The sequence below is a fragment of the Saccopteryx bilineata genome, chromosome 11 (assembly GCF_036850765.1).
Source record: "Saccopteryx bilineata isolate mSacBil1 chromosome 11, mSacBil1_pri_phased_curated, whole genome shotgun sequence".
NCBI classification, from domain to species: Eukaryota; Metazoa; Chordata; class Mammalia; order Chiroptera; family Emballonuridae; genus Saccopteryx; species Saccopteryx bilineata.
The window spans coordinates 80,941,818-80,957,540 of record NC_089500.1 but is presented as its reverse complement, the minus strand read 5'-3'; the positions used below and the strand labels follow the sequence as shown (position 1 = coordinate 80,957,540).

Here is a 15,723-nt window from a genome sequence, read left to right as displayed (position 1 = left end):
TTCAAAACTACCCACGCGGGGGGTGGGGGGTGGATGGGTGTCCACCTGCAAAGTGGCTCAAGCGAGGGGCGCTTGTAACAGCTCCCAAGGAGATTGTGATGTCCACCAACCGTTCTCAGCCACGGTTGAGAACGGCCGGGCGTTACCTAAATGAAAGAGGGCGGTGGGCGTGGAGTCCGAGTTGCGTCCCGCAGGTGGGCGGGGCAGTGGGCATCACCTGGGAAAACTCTTTCGGGCCAGCAGGGGGCGTGCGTGCTCCACCAGGACTCCGCGGTCGGCGGGTCCGCCAGGCCGCCCTCCCCTGGCTCCAGGTCACCCTGAGGGTGGGTGGGGGACGCGGGATCTTCACGGCTCTGTACCCCGAGCTTGCTGGGTCGCGTCCTGATCGCATGCTCGGGGCTCCGGACTTCTTTGCGGCACCACCTCCGTGAGAACTGAGGGCCTGAAATCTGATCGCCCGTATTAATCATGGCCACGGAGAATCACAATATATAAAAGCAAAGATTCGACGCACAGCGACAGTCTTAATTATTAAATACAGAGATGTCCATCCAAGACTTGTGGGACTGAGATGGATCGGGGATGATGAAAAGCAAACGCAAAATATTGGTTTCCTTCGAGCCGGATTCGAACCAGCGACCTAAGGATGTCTGACCATTCACCGCTACAGTCCTCCGCTCTACCAACTGAGCTATCGAAGGAAGCACGACAACTTCTCCCACTCCGCGGGTGCCGACTCTGCGCTGACAGCGCCAGGTGCTTCGGTCCACACGCATCGGTCTTGTGGGTGAGTCAGCTCGGACCCTCAGAAATCCACTGACGTGGACCCAGGAGAAAACAGAAGCGCCCGCTGGTTTGCAGAAAGGACCCTTCAGAGAAGTCCCTTCTTCTTGCCCCTCTCACTGTCTCTCCCCCTCTCTCTTTCGTGCGTGTTGGCATTTCTTGTGCTGTCACATTTGAAAATTAGTCGCAGATGTCACGACCTTTCTTCTTTAGATACTTCAGCGTGCACAGACGTGTATGAGGGCATCCTACATATCCCATCATTATCACCCCTAAGGAAATAAATGGTTTCTAAATCATCAGAGATTCAGATTGAATAAGTCTGGGATGGAGCTCAGGAATCTGAAATTTAAGGAACTCCCCGGGTAATTCATACGGACAGCCAGATACCCCCAACACAGGCGTTTCTACTGAATTGTCCTGAGGACTGAGAGAACATTAGAACAACGTTAGTGAAGTCGTGGGGGGTAAGTGTGTGGTTAATTTGGCCTTTAGAATCAATGAAGAGGTAGGTATATGCGTCTACTTTCTCTACTTATTGTGTATGGGTGCTTTGGTGAAACATATACCAGTGAACGTGCAAAAGCTTCAAAGGAATAATAAAGGAAGACGTGCACAGTGGGATTTTCACAGAGGGACGGGGAAATCTCAGAAAGTCTTGGTCAAGTTGACCAAAAGACTGATTTTCAAGTCACTCTAAAAATAACAAAATCCTCTTCTATCTGGGATAATATTGGCGAAGCACAGGGTTGAATTGACCCGCTCCACAACCAACATGGATTCGTCCGAGCACAAAAGGTAAATTGGTGAACAAAGTGAACAAAAGTCAGTGGCCGGACAGAGCTGTATTTTCTAAGGTGTAGAAAGTTAAGAGGACTTGAGGGTAGAAATGCAGTTTGGATTTTGAAAAACAGGTTTAAACCTTTATATTTTATTTTGTGGGCAATTGCAACCTTTTGTGGGAGTGGTTAGTCCTTCTATTTGCCACAGAAAGGAAAGAAAGTTTGGAAACAGCATAACTTATGGGGTCCATTGTGTTGTCTGGGTGTCAGTAATCAGAAACCGAAAAGGTGTCGGAGGCAATGATAACAGAAAATGTGTCTCCCAGCGTTTCCACGATGACATGTGCTTGGGCCCAGAACGTGGAGTCACCACCATTCTCAAGACTCTCCAGGGACATTGTTGCCTCTGAGCCTCTCTGCTCATCAAACTGTTTCTTTTGGATCGTTTTGTCCACCTTCACATTTTACCTTTCCAACATCTCTGCACCTTCCTTCTGCATCCTAGACCCTTTCTGGTAGGGACAGTGCTTCACACTCATCCGCAGGCTATTTTACCACGGTCCCTAAGACCCGCTACAAGTGTAAGCGCGGGGCTAACCCAGCCCTGTGCGCGTTCCCAAACCCACCCGGGGCTCTGGACTCGATCTCAGCATTTCCCACGGAAAATAGTGAACATTTATGCAGCAGCGCACGAAGCTGTCAAGTCGCGAATAAACTTAACCAGACAGGTAATAGGCCCGAGAAATGCATTCCCGCCGGGGTAGCCGCACTCAGGAGTTACAGCCCGGCCGAAAATTGCTCGGCAGAGCCAGAGCAGCGGCTGCTCACCGAGATTTCAAAATTCCATGTTTTAAGAATGTGGGGCTTTATTCTTCCTTGTTTGAAAGTGGTGAGATAGACCTCTTTTGGAGGGAATGGGTATACACAAATCAGGTGGAAAAACATTTAAAAGTAAACTAAAAAGGATCGCCCAACGTGGGGCTCGAACCCACGACCCTGAGATTAAGAGTCTCATGCTCTACCGACTGAGCTAGCCGGGCGCCCATGGAAAAGGCCTTTCATAATGATGAACATATCAAAATTCTATTCGGAACAACTGAGACTATAAGGTTCTGGATAGGTTCTGGATTTTCTTTTTGATAGTCTGTTTTTGTTTTATAGGCAAAATAACAAAAATCGAGGACTGTCACATTCTATAAAATTATTAGCGTGCGTTTCACCCACTTTAATTACATCTTTCTTCTTTCCCCCGTTGTCACCAACCTGTAGTAACTGACCACAAAATGCAGCAATAAATAAAGGCAAAAAGAGGTAAAAACATTGGGGCTCGTCCGGGATTTGAACCCGGGACCTCTCGCACCCTAAGCGAGAATCATACCCCTAGACCAACGAGCCCGACGACTGTGCTTTTCTCCTGAATATATTAAATAAATAGTAAACTTTTCTTTTGTATTTCATGTAGAAATGTGTGCGATTATAACTGATATTTTCGTTCTCTCCATCTCCTCCACCTTGCTCCTTTTTTTTATATATATGGAAAACTAGGTCAACGTCGCACTCAGAACTTCCCCGGATTTTCCCGCAACCAAATCCTCTAAAGACAGTATATAAAGTCTTATTTCTCAAAGGTCGTTGGGCCATCTTTAGTGAGAAACAACCATGGAGTTGTTTCACACAGAAACCTGTGCCCTTCCTCTGGAGCGAGGCCCTATAAGGCTGCTATTTTGCCAAGGTCCTAAGACTCCCTGCAAGCGTAAGCGCGGGGCTAACCCGGCCCCGTGCGCGATCCCAAACCCACCTGGAGCTCTGGACTCGAGCTCAGCATTTCCCACGGAAAATAGTGAACATTTAGTCGGCAGGATATGAAGCTGTGAAGTCTTGGATAAGTGAAGGAAACGGGCTGCACAAAGTACGAGGAGATACACACTTCGGGCGCTGAAAGTCTGTTCTGGTGCAAAGTGAGGCTGATTTGACAGGCGTCCCACCAGGAAATGACAGACTGAGGGACAGACAGGTCCGCGACAGAGGGCGGGGTAGGTCCTGGAAAAGGGTTTCAGGGAGAGTCCTCTGATGATCCGCCCCGATGGAAACCCCTCATTTCATCGCAGTCGCTCAAGACCTAGCTGTGTTAGAGCATTTCGAGGGAAGTGTTTGGACACTGACTAACCGGTGACCCTCTTCTTCCTTCTGATGAACTGAGTAAGCACCAAGGTGTCCTGTTGCTTTTCTGCTGATTCAGAGCCAACGCTGTAGGCACTCCACTGGTGCCGGTGGGTAGTCTGGGCTCCCTTGCGTGGTCCGCGGTGGTGGAGGCGCAACAGGCCGGCTTCTTTAGAAAAGTAACTCAACGCATGAATCACAGGAGTCGTTTAATTGCAGAATGGAGAAAAAGAAAATAAAAATAGAGGATTACCTGTGGCCCGTACGGGGATCGAACCCGCGACCTTGGCGTTATTAGCACCACGCTCTAACCAACTGAGCTAACCGGCCAGGTGATGAAATGCTTTTCGAAAAGTTAATAGAGAGACTTCTAATCTTAACTTTTTTTTTTTTTTCTTTTCTTTTCTGCGAATAATGTGGTGGTGTTCCAGCAGCTGAACTCGCCCACAGCGAGTTAACCTTCTCCTTTTAGCAATGTAGGCCCGCTTTTTTCGGTTCCATGACGCAGCAGCCAGGAAATAACAACACATCTCCTTCTCTTTGTGTTCTCAGGATAACTTTTTTTCTGTCCTGCAGGCCATCCAGACACCACAGACAGCCGTTCATTTAATGAGGGCTGGGCAGTTCCTCTTCGGCTTCTCTATTGGGTGATTTTTTTGGTGTGTGTGTGGGGGGGGGGGTTGTCTCCCAAAATATTCAATACTTTAAAGCAATCTAACTCCCCTCTCTACATACACAACTCTATAAGTTCTACCCGCTGTGGCTGAAAGAGCACTGTAGGAAATTATGGAAGAGCAGAATATAGCGTACAGTGATTGGATTTTTTTTTTTTTTTTTTTCTGAAGCTGGAAACGGGGAGGCAGTTAGACAGACTCCCGCATGCGCCCGACCGGGATCCACCCGGCACGCCCACCAGGGGCGTGATTGGATATTTTTTAAATGTCACTTTTTGCGTAGGTGGGGGGAAAAAAAAAAGCGACTGGGGGCTGGAGATGCCGGGGATCGAACCCGGGGCCTCATACATGCGAAGCATGCGCTCTACCACTGAGCTACATCCCCGACCCGGTGCCAGGTTGCCTTATTTTTCTCCCCAATTTTTTAAATCTGCTATTTCCCCCCCCCCCCCCCACATGCACTGCCTCGCAATTCCAAGAGTTTCTGTAAAGCTAAATTCTCTTTTCTTTATCCATAGAAACCTTGAAATGGCTGATGTGGCAACATTTATGGGTATTGCAAGTGGAGGAAGCCTTGCAGACATCGGTTCCTTGTCAGCCTCGAAACACAATCTAAGTACCTGAGATCTGACCAGGAAACAAGCGCGGGGCGCTCCCTTAAAAGCTTTCTTTTTATTGTTATTCTCTTTTTTTTTTTCCTTTTCTCCAAAGACTGCTGAGGCCGAGCACAAAATCAAACTGTTTCCTCTGTCCCTCTTTCGGTGTTCAAGGTGCCGCGGAAAATGTTATTTCACTAAAGCACAGTATCGACTCGGCTTCCTTTTGAAAGTGCTCTGTTGGGGCTCAGGCGTAGAGTATTTGAGCTATTTCTCCGGGAAGCCGAGGAACCGAAGGGCCAACCTTCGGCAGTTCTCGACTGGACTGAATTCTACGCAGTCTGGTATGTATCCATATACTCTAAAGATATACAGTATCTATACACATATTATACCGTATATTTTATATATGTATAAAGTTTTATATATATAAAGTTAGAGTTTGAAGGACATTATTATTAATGTAGTAGGGTTGACTTCACTCTTAAAGAAAAAAAGAAATACAACCTCGTCGCGGCTGAGTTTCTAAGCTTGGTAGTGTGAACAACGCTCCGAACAAGAATCACAGCTAAAACTAAAATGACTTGTCTCCTTCAATTTTTACAGTTACCTTTAGTTGAGTTAATATGAGGACCACTCCTCCAGAGAGCCCGGATAGCTCAGTCGGTAGAGCATCAGACTTTTAATCTGAGGGTCCAGGGTTCAAGTCCCTGTTCGGGCGTTCTCACTCTTTTTTTTTCTTCTTTGTTTCCTTCCACCAAAAAGGTACTCTGAAATCTCGGGTTGATGTATCTAACAAATGAGAGATATTCTCTAATCAAGGATTGATTTCTAAAAAAAATTTTTTTTAAATGAGAGGGAATTCTGAGCAACCCAATCATAAACTCGGGCTTGTTCGGAAAAGAGAAGGGAGTTTCAGTAACGTGCCTGTAAGCCACAGCACACAAAATATTTCATCTAGAGCATGAGTAAAAATGTTAGTAACAGTAGTTACCAGTTATCAAAGGTCAAACTGTTCTTGAAAAAGCAACAAAAGCGCAAAATGTCTCCCTCAGCAGTAAGTACGTCAGTGTGCTTGCTTCTTTCAGATCACCTGCTTTGCTCAGTTCCAAGGATGCTCGCGGAAACTGGACATTGGTAGTGGGGCCGCCTCTGAGAACTCATGGCCTAGGGGCTTCCCAGTTTTTGACCAGAACCAGTTTGAAGTCTAGTTGATCTTTGCAACCAGAAAATATACAAATAACAGGAACAAAGGTGGCCTAAATCACCATATAATCTTCTACATGCCCTGCATTGTTATTTTCAAGATTCTGATTCTTTAAAATGCTGGGTGCTACCCATTGTTAGGTTGATTTCAAGTCCTCCTCCCTGGGAAACAGTGAGCTGTAGGGTCACCACTAAGAGGAGATGTGACAGGGTACAGGGCAATGGGTACTGTGCTGAGTAACCTGACTGCTCCACCCTTCCCCCTAAACCCAAGTCCCCTGGCCTGGACTGATCCAAAGCCTCAAATCACCTGAGTGCCCAGGTGCCTTGCTTGGCAGTCCTTGATTGAGACTTCATTTGATGATTGCTCAAAGCAGAAATTTCATCCTGATGGATCCAGAAGATAACAGAAAAATTAGATTTTTATTTTTCTTGCTGTTAAAAATAGTCAAACGGGCACCAAACCTGCAGAACAAAAGAACACATCCTAACTGGACTGATCAACCCACAGGGGATTTGAAATTAAAATTACTAGGAAATAAAGCAGATGACATCTGTTGTGGACAACTAACACAAGGATCCCAACCAGGTCTGTATAATCTACATATTCATTTGTCCTTTTTTTTTCTTACTTTAGTTCCTTCCTATTTCACAAATAATATGAGAGGCCAAGCACTCGCTACACTACTTCCCCATCACCCACCCCTTAATTTCTAACTGCAAAGATAAATCTTCAGTTGACTGCCCTCAGTTATTGCCTCCTGGTTCAGTTATTCTTCAAGTTGTACATAGCATTTTGCTATTATAGAAAATTTTGCTATTATAGAAAATTTTGCTGTTATAAAACTTTGTTTTGCACAGCTCAATGCTATAAAGACACTCCTTTGATAATGGTTACTCAACATTTCTGAGGTAATCACTAAGGTCTATGAGACTTTATACAAGAAAAGTTCAAGAAACTGCAGAAGAAACAAATAAACAAACAAAAAGCACGCACACACACACACACACACACACACACAAAGACAGGAAAGAAAGAAAGGAAGAAAGAAAGGAAGAAAGAAAGAAAGAAAGAAAGAAAGAAAGAAAGAAAGAAAGAAAGAAAGAAAGAAAAGGGAGGGAGGGAGGGAGGGAGGGAGGGAGGGAGGGAGGGAGGGAGGAAGGGAGGAAGGGAGGAAGAAAGAAAGAAAGAAAGGAAGAAAAGGGAGGGAGGGAGGGAGGGAGGGAGGAAGGGAGGAAGAAAGAAAGAAAGAAAGAAAGAAAGAAAGAAAGAAAGAAAGAAAGAAAGAAAGAAAGAAAGAAAGGAAAAAGAAGAAACTACAGAAGATGAGAAGATGTTTCCCTGCCCTTAAAGAAACATGATGATAAAGCCTTCCTCTGTTCTAGCATTTTTGTTGCTCAAATGGTTGGCCTAGGGCTCCTACAAAACCACTTTCCTGTCTACATGGGACATAACATACCAGGAATGAGCCTTCCTGGTGACAAGAGACGAACAAGAGATGAACAATGACATGATATACCCAAAATGAGCCACTTAACAATACAGCACCAATGCTGCTTTAATTCATCAGTGTTGCTTTCAAGGAAAGAGCTTAATAAAAAGGATGGAGAATATCAAAATAGAAAAAAGGAACCTCTTTAAAATGCTGCTACCCCATAAGTACTCCTTTGCAGTCTTATGTCTCAAACCTCTGGATGTTAAAAAAAAGGGGGCAAAATACCCTTTGGACTGGGTCTAGAGCAGGGGTCCCCAAACTACAGCCCGCGGGCCACATGCGGCCCCCTGAGGCCATTTATCCGGCCCCCGATGCACCTCCAATAGGGGCATCTCTTTCATTGGTGGTCAGTGAGAGGAGCACAGGATCCATCCTCATCCTGTGCTCCGGGAGTACTGTATGTGGCGGCACCACAAAGCGCAGCATGGTTCACGTACAGTACTACTTCTGGTGATGTGGGATGCACGCATCACGGCTCCGGAAGCGCGTCATATCACCTGTTACGGCTAGCAGTGACAAATATGGAACCGGACATTGACCATCTCATTAGCCAAAAGCAGGCCCATAGTTCACATTGAAATACTGGTCAGTTTGTTGATTTAAATTTACTTGTTCTTTATTTTAAATATTGTATTTGTTCCCCCCCTTTTTTTTTTACTTTAAAATAAGATATGTGCAGTGTGCGTAGGGATTTGTTCATAGTTTTTTTTATAGTCCGGCCCTCCAACGGTCTGAGGGACAGTGAACTGGCCCCCTGCGTAAAAAGTTTGGGGACCCCTGGTCTAGAGCCACATTGTGCCCCAAAGAACTGGTTGCAAAGATAACAGGAAAGCAGATAGACTGACTACTGGACTGATGATTATTGGACTGAAAATTAAAAACATTTTTCAAGTTAGCATCGTGACATTGTCTTATCTGCACCAATAACAATGCTTTCCTTCTACTGATAAAATTGTTCTTCCCTTTCTCATAAATACCCCTTGCCTTGTCTCCTCATGAGAACACTATCTGGGCTCTGTTTGAATCAGTGCTTGCCCAACAGGTACTCCTATTAATCTCAAATAAATACCTTTTGCCTCTCACTTTGGTCTTTTATTTTCAGGTTAACATATCTGAATTAATGGACTGAACTCTAATTTATCTTTGTTCCAACTCAACACTTCATGTAATGAATTCCATCCTGTCACCTAAAAGAAATTTGAGCAGGTGCAAAAAAGTAATAATAAAATTACTAATATGTGCATTGCGGGGAAGGGGCTTTCCACATACCTGGCACTGTGTGAGGCATTTTTGCGGGGTTTAACTTGGGGAATTGGGTGAGAAAAAAAAAATTACTTCTTTAAAATCTCTACCGCTAACTGAAATTTTAGCATATTCTTCACGTAGCAATGAATTACAGTTGGAAGAGAAGTGCCTGTGGCTTTGCCACCAAGAAAAAGCGCAGGTATTTTCATGTCACTATACAGGTGTTACAAACATTTCCTACTTAACTATTTTAAAACTACAACCGTCATAAGAGGGTTCTTGATGTTTAATATTTAATGCATTCTATTAATGAAGAAGCAACACGTGGGGCTATATAGGAAATCCTTTCAATTGTTTGGTATCTATTTCGCAGTATAATTGATTTTCTTTGTTACCTATGTTTCGCGTTTTTTGTTGCTTTTTAAAATATCATCTCGAGAAGGACTCCAAGGTCTCTGTCAGACACCAAAGAAATTATGCAACCCTGCCCCGAGGCGACCTCCTAGTGCTGACCGACCTCTTCCGTCTGAACTTCACGAAAGGGCTCGTGGAATTAGACCGGGACAGAAGCCCAAGCCAGGTCTGCGAGGGGCCCGAGGGGCAACCCCGCGAGGAAACCACGCTGACAGCCTCCCCGCCGCCTGGGAACCAGCGTTCAATCCAGGCTGGTCGGCGCGCGGGGTCACCGAGAAGGAGGCCGCCCGAGAGGCCTAGAGGGGACCAGAAGTGCGTCCGCGCGGTGCGGGCCGCGTCCTCCGGAAGTTGCTGTAGGGCTTTCCTAAGTCATTTGCATAATGCGGCCCGGGAGGCTTTTTGGAGTGGAGTCTGGTCTGTTTTACTGGGTCGCCGGGACCCGACGAAGTTGGACGACGGCGGACACGGGGAAATAAGTGTCCCTCCGTCTTCTTCCGTCCGTTTTGAGCGTTATAAATTTGATGATTGAGAATTCTGGATTCCTCAGGCTGCTTGATATCAGACACCCCACTTCTTAAAATGTTTGTAAACCAGGGTGTTAATTTATGACTTTACAGATAGAAATGTAAATGCTTACTTAATGGATCGGATAAGGGGGCAAGGACGTGTAAAGGCTGACAACGTTTTCCTCATTTGCCCTCCTCCCCCGCTTCAGGAATGTTTCTGTCTAAAAAATTGGGGTCCTTGTAGAAAAAACAGTATTCCTGCTAGCTTTATTTTTCTGGAGATATACTAACGCTCTGAATTCAACGACCACTTTTCCCCTAGAAATTATTATCCTTTCGTTACTACCCTTCTTCATTGGAAATTATAACTTTAGTTTGTAAACTATGTTTATTACATGTAGTAGATATGACATGGGATAGTATAAATAATATTATTGAATTCATAGTTATGGAAATAAAGTTATGCATGTAAATCATTGGGCAGACACAGTCTTTGGCAAACAAATACTTAAGAAATATTGTTTTAAAAACCTAATATAACTTGTTTATGCCTTTTAATTTTTTTGTTGATGCAACAATTTCTTGAACATGTGCTATGCACCACATTCTCTTCACATCCTTGCAAACATTAATCTTATTAGAAGCCTTTTCCCCACTCTGTGCTTGACCAGAGCTTTTGTTTTCATTTTGCTGTTTAGGTGTCGAAATGCCCCAGGAAGCCCTCTCTAAAACCCCTTCAAGTTTTGGCAGGCTGGTTAAGTTTTCTCCAGCGTTATCACAACACTAAGCACACTAGAGATATCTATCACTTGACTTCTTTGGACTTTGAGAACAGAGAATGCTTATCTTTAATCCTGACCTGTTTGGTAAGAAAAAAGCACAGATAAATGTTTATTCTTTATGGAATGAAATGGTGTGGGCATAGTTGAGAAGAAGGATGGTAATATGTCAGGATAAAGTAGCATTTCCAGCAATTCAGTTGAGACAGCCATCTAACTGGTTTTCCTCCTTTAATTCTTCCCCCCCTTACAACCTATAGTCCATGCGCCACACACACACACACACACACACACACCTCTTAGACTGTCATTTCTCTGTTCAAAACTATAATGGTATCCCATCACAGAGAAAAATTATGGCCTGGAGAGTCATCCATTTTCTGGCTCCTGACCATATCGGTAGTCATAACAACTGTCACTCTTATCCTCACTCCAATTCAGCTACTTCTGCCTCCTAGTTCTTCCTCAGCATGTCTAGTTCCATGTTACCTCTGCATGTGCTGTTCCCTCTGCTGGAATGCTTTTCCTTTAGTCTCTTCTCTTGTTTCACTACTTCATTAAGTGCTCTGCTGAAACATCACCTAATCACCCTATCCAAGTAGTACTCACACTTCTTAAGTCCCCCTGTCACATAAGTATGTGTATTTTCTACATCTGACTCCCCCTCCCCAAATATAAGCTTGGTGAAAGCAGAGACTTTGTTTTATTCACTACTACTTCCTCCTCACTCCCTGGGCATGTGGACAATGTCTAGCATTAGAAAAAGGAAAAATGGTATAAGATGCTAAAGAAAGAATTGTTTACATATTAAGACTCTATGGTTGTCTATGCAGAAAATTCCAAAGAATATACAAATATAGAAATTAATGAGAATTTGGCAAGATCACTGGATTAAAAAAAAATCAACTTTAGCTAAAAACAAAATGAAACTAAAAATATACCATATAAAATAGAATCAAAAAGTGCATATTAAGTCCCTAGGAAATATTAACAAAGAAGACATTTATGGAGAAAATTATAAAACTTTATTGAAAGATATGTAAAGATTTTAAATAAATGGAGCTATGTATACTAGGTTCCTAGATTGAAAGACTCAACACTGTAATTTACAAATTCAAAACAAATCCAATAAAACTTCAACACTTTTTTTGTTTGATTTAGAACTTGTCAGTCTAGCTAAGCATAGCCAAGACACTCCTGAGGAAGAAAAATTTGTGGAGATGTTGGAAGTGGAGGTTGGATATCACGACCCTAAGGTTGCAATACTCAGGATTGTACAGCACGGCCACAGGTTAGACCAATTGACCGATGAGTCAGAACAGAAACCACCAACAGCCCCCTCGCCCCCAACACACACACCACATTGATTTATGAAAGAGCCAGTGTTACAGATCAGCGGGGGAATGGATAAACTTGAAAAAGTGGTGATGGGACAACCACTTACCCATACGTTTAAAAAAATGTTACATTGAACTTCTGTCTCATACGTTTCACAAAAGTCAGTTCAGGAAAGACTAAAGATAAGTGTGAAAAGCAAAACTATACAACTTCTACAAGGCAGTAAAAAAATCTCTTCATGAGTTTGGGTAGGAAGTGATCCTCCTCTCACTGCTAATTTGTATCCCACTTTTTCAGATACCAAAAAATAAAATAAAATAAACAAAAAGTTACTTTCGGCGATAACAGTCTATATAAAATTTTACAACTTCCAGAACCCCTTCCTCAAAAGTCACCCAAATTGTCTGTTGCTGCTTTGAACAGGGAAAGTTTTCAGTAGGGATATACATTTTACATGAGACATGTTAAGATCTTTTCACGGGTCAATTCTGACGTGGAGAAAAACAAAACAAAGCCCTAAAAGTTCCAGATTCTCAGTGCCATGATCCACAAACTACAAACAGAAATCTTGGCTTTTTTGAGCAACACCCTCTTGATGTCACCACCAGAAAGCGTGAGCACTGCTACCCAACACGGCCGATTTTAGGGGTGCCAAGGCCACATCATGAGTCTTGATTTCAGAAGTCAGGTAAATACATGCTGAGGGCATCAGGAAAGAAGACAGGATGTTTGGCTTCCCCCGCACTATAAGTCTTCTGAGCCAAAGTGGCTGACGTGTGAATGAAATCAAGAATAATCTTCAAAAACGAGGATAGAAAATCCTACCCCCTTTCAATCCAGCTTCTAAACATTCTGTTAATGGGATTTGACCTTTTCAGAAAAGACAACAAAGTGTCTCGTGTGCTAACAACATAACAACAACAAAAAAAACCCTACATACATCTTTATAAAATTTAAGAAGTATTTCAAACAGTAGAGTCATTAGAAGTACAGAGCTATGAAAAAAAGCCTATTTCACTTGGTATCTCTGGTGCCTTCTGCTTTCTGTGACTGGGCTGTGGAGACATCGTGGGTTTTCGCAGGGCTGAGCGCATCTTTGCCAACATCCGCTTTCCCCTTTCTTCCTTTGGACAGCTTCTCCCCCTTCTTTGCGGGGGCCTTTTTAGGCCTGGCCTCTGGTTTTGGAGGAGCAGGCTTAGCGGACAACCGTGCCGACCTCCTCTGTGGCTCATTCTTCACCTTCACTTTGTCACCTTTAGCATCTTCTTTTGCCTTTCTTTTGGGCATGGTGGCAGCAGTGCTTCGCGGGTGGCTTTGCCTGCCAGAGGGGTTCTTCTGTCTTCCTCACACTGCTCCTGGAAAGATTTATTTAACAAGACACACACAAAAAAGTGTCAATTATAAAGGGAAAGGCTGACAGATGTAACTACGTTAATATTCCAATCTGATTATATTCAAATGAATAATTTGTGTATATAAAGGGTAGCATATAAAATGGAAAAGGATCCATTTTGAGCTGGGCAAAGGTATTCACAACACACAGAACGGACAAAGGATTAGAGTCCAGAAAATATCAAGAATTCCTACAGATTCTTGAGAAAAGGACAAAATGGACATTCTAAAAACGATGGACGCACACGAGGGCGCTGTGCAGTCGCAGAATCCGGGCAGTTCTCCGCGCCGCGGCGCCTGGATGTCGTCTCCCGAGAAGCTGGACGCAGAGAGGGCGCCAGCCCCTCCGATCACTCACGTTCCTCGCCGGGCGCGCAGACCCCCGGCTTCAGCCGGGAAACCGCGTGTCTGGCTGTGGACGCGGAGATGCCCCCCGTCCCGCCGCCCGGGACTATGTTTCTGCACTAAGTCGCCTATTAAACTGGACTCGTCTGCCTCCTCCTTGGGTTGCGGGCTCCTTCTGTGATGGGGGCCGCATTGCGCTTCCTTAACGGTGTGATGGGGACGGGGAAGATGCGCTGAGCGACGGGCGTCGAACAAACTGTCACCAGGCGACCAGTTTCTCAGCTGACGCCCTGCTGTCCTCTGACACAGGGAAAGGCCGAGGGGACAATCCCTGACCCCGCCTGACCCTGGGACCCCTGCCTCCCGACTGCTGTAGCTGGGTCCGCGAATAAAAAGATCTCGGACAAACTGGAACTGAGCGCAGGCCCCAGGGTTACGTCCTGCTACCAAGGGACCCAGCGAAGTGACAAAAAAAAACCGGGGTCTAAGAGGCGAGGATGGGACGGGAACGGAGCGCAGCCGCCCGCGGAAACAAAGGTAGCAGCTCAGTAGGAAAGGCCGGCTCTGCCCTTCTCGCCAGGAGCGCGTCACAAACGCATCATTCATGTCAGGCACCGAGGGAACCTGGGCTATGTGACCTGAGCGACCCGCCTCTGCCCCTTAGATCTAGGGATGGAGACAACAGCAGCGATGGCAACGCTACTGCGGAGGGGACGCGGAGGCCGTCAGGTTGCAATCACGAGACCTGTTTCCCAAAACGCATCGGACGATCCCGTTACCGCGGCCGGACCGAGGCCACCCAGGGCGCAGGTCCTGCCGGAACCGGGCGCGACCACCGTCGTGAACGGTGGGGTCCTGCCGCCTGGGACGCGAGCGCAGGCCCAGGGGAGGGAAGCCTGGGCCCGCCGGCGTCACCTCGGAGGGTGTCCCAGCGGGGACATCTCGGACCCGGGCACGAAGGGGAACCCCCGCCACGATCCCCACCCCCGCGGAGCGCGGGGACGGGAGGCGCCCGGACGCCCCGCACTCACCGAGTGTCCAGGCCGTCCCCTGGTGGCGGGGCCCGGGGGGCGGTCGGGGATCCGCGGGAAGGAAGGCCGCGAGCTGAGGATGCGCTTCCGGGGCCTGGGCCGCGACTCCCCTCGGGTCCGCCTCTGCGGCCGCCCCGCTCCGCACCCACGTCAGCACCACGGTTCGGGGGCGAACAAGACGGGAAAAGGAGGCTCGTGTTTAGGGAGGGTGTGAAATTTTTAAAATAAAGAAAAGGAGGGTTTTAACCAATTCGTTACATAAGGAGGAAAATGGACACGTGTTGTTTCCGCCCGGTTTCGAACCGGGGACCTTTCGCGTGTGAGGCGAACGTGATAACCACTACACTACGGAAACAGGATACCCAGCCCCTCAGCGAACTCACTATTCACCTCACGCATCCCGCCCCTTCTGTGCCCCGCCCCCTCGCTTCCGCGTCGCGCGTCGCTGTGTGCGCGTGCGCCCTGCGCGTGCCCCCAGCCCGACAGTTTATACCGGAAATGACTGGGTGCGGGAGAACAAAAGAGAGGCTTGAACCGCTACAACCGACCGACTCTTCGTTATTATTCCTCAGCCGGAATTTCCACATCTTCATCGCCTCACCTCTGGCTAACGTTACTTCACAGCCGCCCTTCCTTCGAGCGCGGCGCAGCGGGCGGGCGGGCGGCAGACCGCGCAGGTGTCGGCTGCGGGTGGTGGACGCCGCTCCCGCTTCTTAGGAACTTCCTCCTCCGCCGCCGGGGGAACCACCGGAGTTACCACCGGGCTTGGCGAAGAAGTAAAAGGACACCGCGTCCACCGAGCCAGCCAGGAGTCGAACCTGGAATCTTCTGATCCGTAGTCAGACGCGTTATCCATTGCGCCACTGGCCCACGTGGGAGGCCGGCCCCCACGGCTTGTTTTCATCAGAAACCAGGCGGCGGCGCCGGTGCCCGTCTTCCCCCGGGTCTGTGATGCGGCCGAGTGCCTGACCAACGT

The 15,723-nt window shown here is 46.5% G+C and overlaps 1 protein-coding gene and 8 non-coding genes across 9 annotated transcripts; 1 reads left to right on the top strand and 8 right to left on the bottom strand.

The window, feature by feature from the left end:
* Nucleotides 1–612: 612 nt before the first annotated feature.
* TRNAY-GUA (transfer RNA tyrosine (anticodon GUA)) lies at nucleotides 613–701 on the bottom strand. The gene is given in 2 exon segments: nucleotides 613–648; nucleotides 665–701. It is a non-coding gene; the product is annotated as a tRNA-Tyr (tRNA).
* Nucleotides 702–2,532: 1,831 nt separating this feature from the next.
* Nucleotides 2,533–2,605, bottom strand: TRNAK-CUU (transfer RNA lysine (anticodon CUU)). Its single transcript has one exon. It is a non-coding gene; the product is annotated as a tRNA-Lys (tRNA).
* Nucleotides 2,606–2,888: 283 nt separating this feature from the next.
* Nucleotides 2,889–2,960, bottom strand: TRNAP-AGG (transfer RNA proline (anticodon AGG)). Its single transcript has one exon. It is a non-coding gene; the product is annotated as a tRNA-Pro (tRNA).
* A 1,021-nt stretch (nucleotides 2,961–3,981) lies between these two features.
* TRNAI-AAU (transfer RNA isoleucine (anticodon AAU)) lies at nucleotides 3,982–4,055 on the bottom strand. Its single transcript has one exon. It is a non-coding gene; the product is annotated as a tRNA-Ile (tRNA).
* Nucleotides 4,056–4,712: 657 nt separating this feature from the next.
* Nucleotides 4,713–4,784, bottom strand: TRNAA-CGC (transfer RNA alanine (anticodon CGC)). Its single transcript has one exon. It is a non-coding gene; the product is annotated as a tRNA-Ala (tRNA).
* An 859-nt stretch (nucleotides 4,785–5,643) lies between these two features.
* Nucleotides 5,644–5,716, top strand: TRNAK-UUU (transfer RNA lysine (anticodon UUU)). Its single transcript has one exon. It is a non-coding gene; the product is annotated as a tRNA-Lys (tRNA).
* A 6,852-nt stretch (nucleotides 5,717–12,568) lies between these two features.
* On the bottom strand, nucleotides 12,569–14,921 carry HMGN4 (high mobility group nucleosomal binding domain 4). The gene is made up of 2 exons (XM_066247113.1): nucleotides 14,748–14,921; nucleotides 12,569–13,334 (listed from the first exon to the last, which is right to left on the bottom strand). The coding sequence occupies exon 2, from the start codon at nucleotides 13,264–13,266 to the stop codon at nucleotides 12,994–12,996; it is 273 nt and encodes a 90-aa protein (XP_066103210.1). The 5' UTR covers nucleotides 13,267–13,334; nucleotides 14,748–14,921; the 3' UTR covers nucleotides 12,569–12,993.
* Nucleotides 14,922–15,029: 108 nt separating this feature from the next.
* Nucleotides 15,030–15,102, bottom strand: TRNAV-CAC (transfer RNA valine (anticodon CAC)). Its single transcript has one exon. It is a non-coding gene; the product is annotated as a tRNA-Val (tRNA).
* A 442-nt stretch (nucleotides 15,103–15,544) lies between these two features.
* Nucleotides 15,545–15,617, bottom strand: TRNAR-ACG (transfer RNA arginine (anticodon ACG)). Its single transcript has one exon. It is a non-coding gene; the product is annotated as a tRNA-Arg (tRNA).
* Nucleotides 15,618–15,723: the final 106 nt, after the last annotated feature.

Coding starts and splice junctions, on each gene's coding strand:
- HMGN4 (XM_066247113.1), bottom strand. CDS start 13,266: ATGCCCAAAAGAAAGGCAAAAGAAGATGCTAAAGGTGACAAAGTGAAG.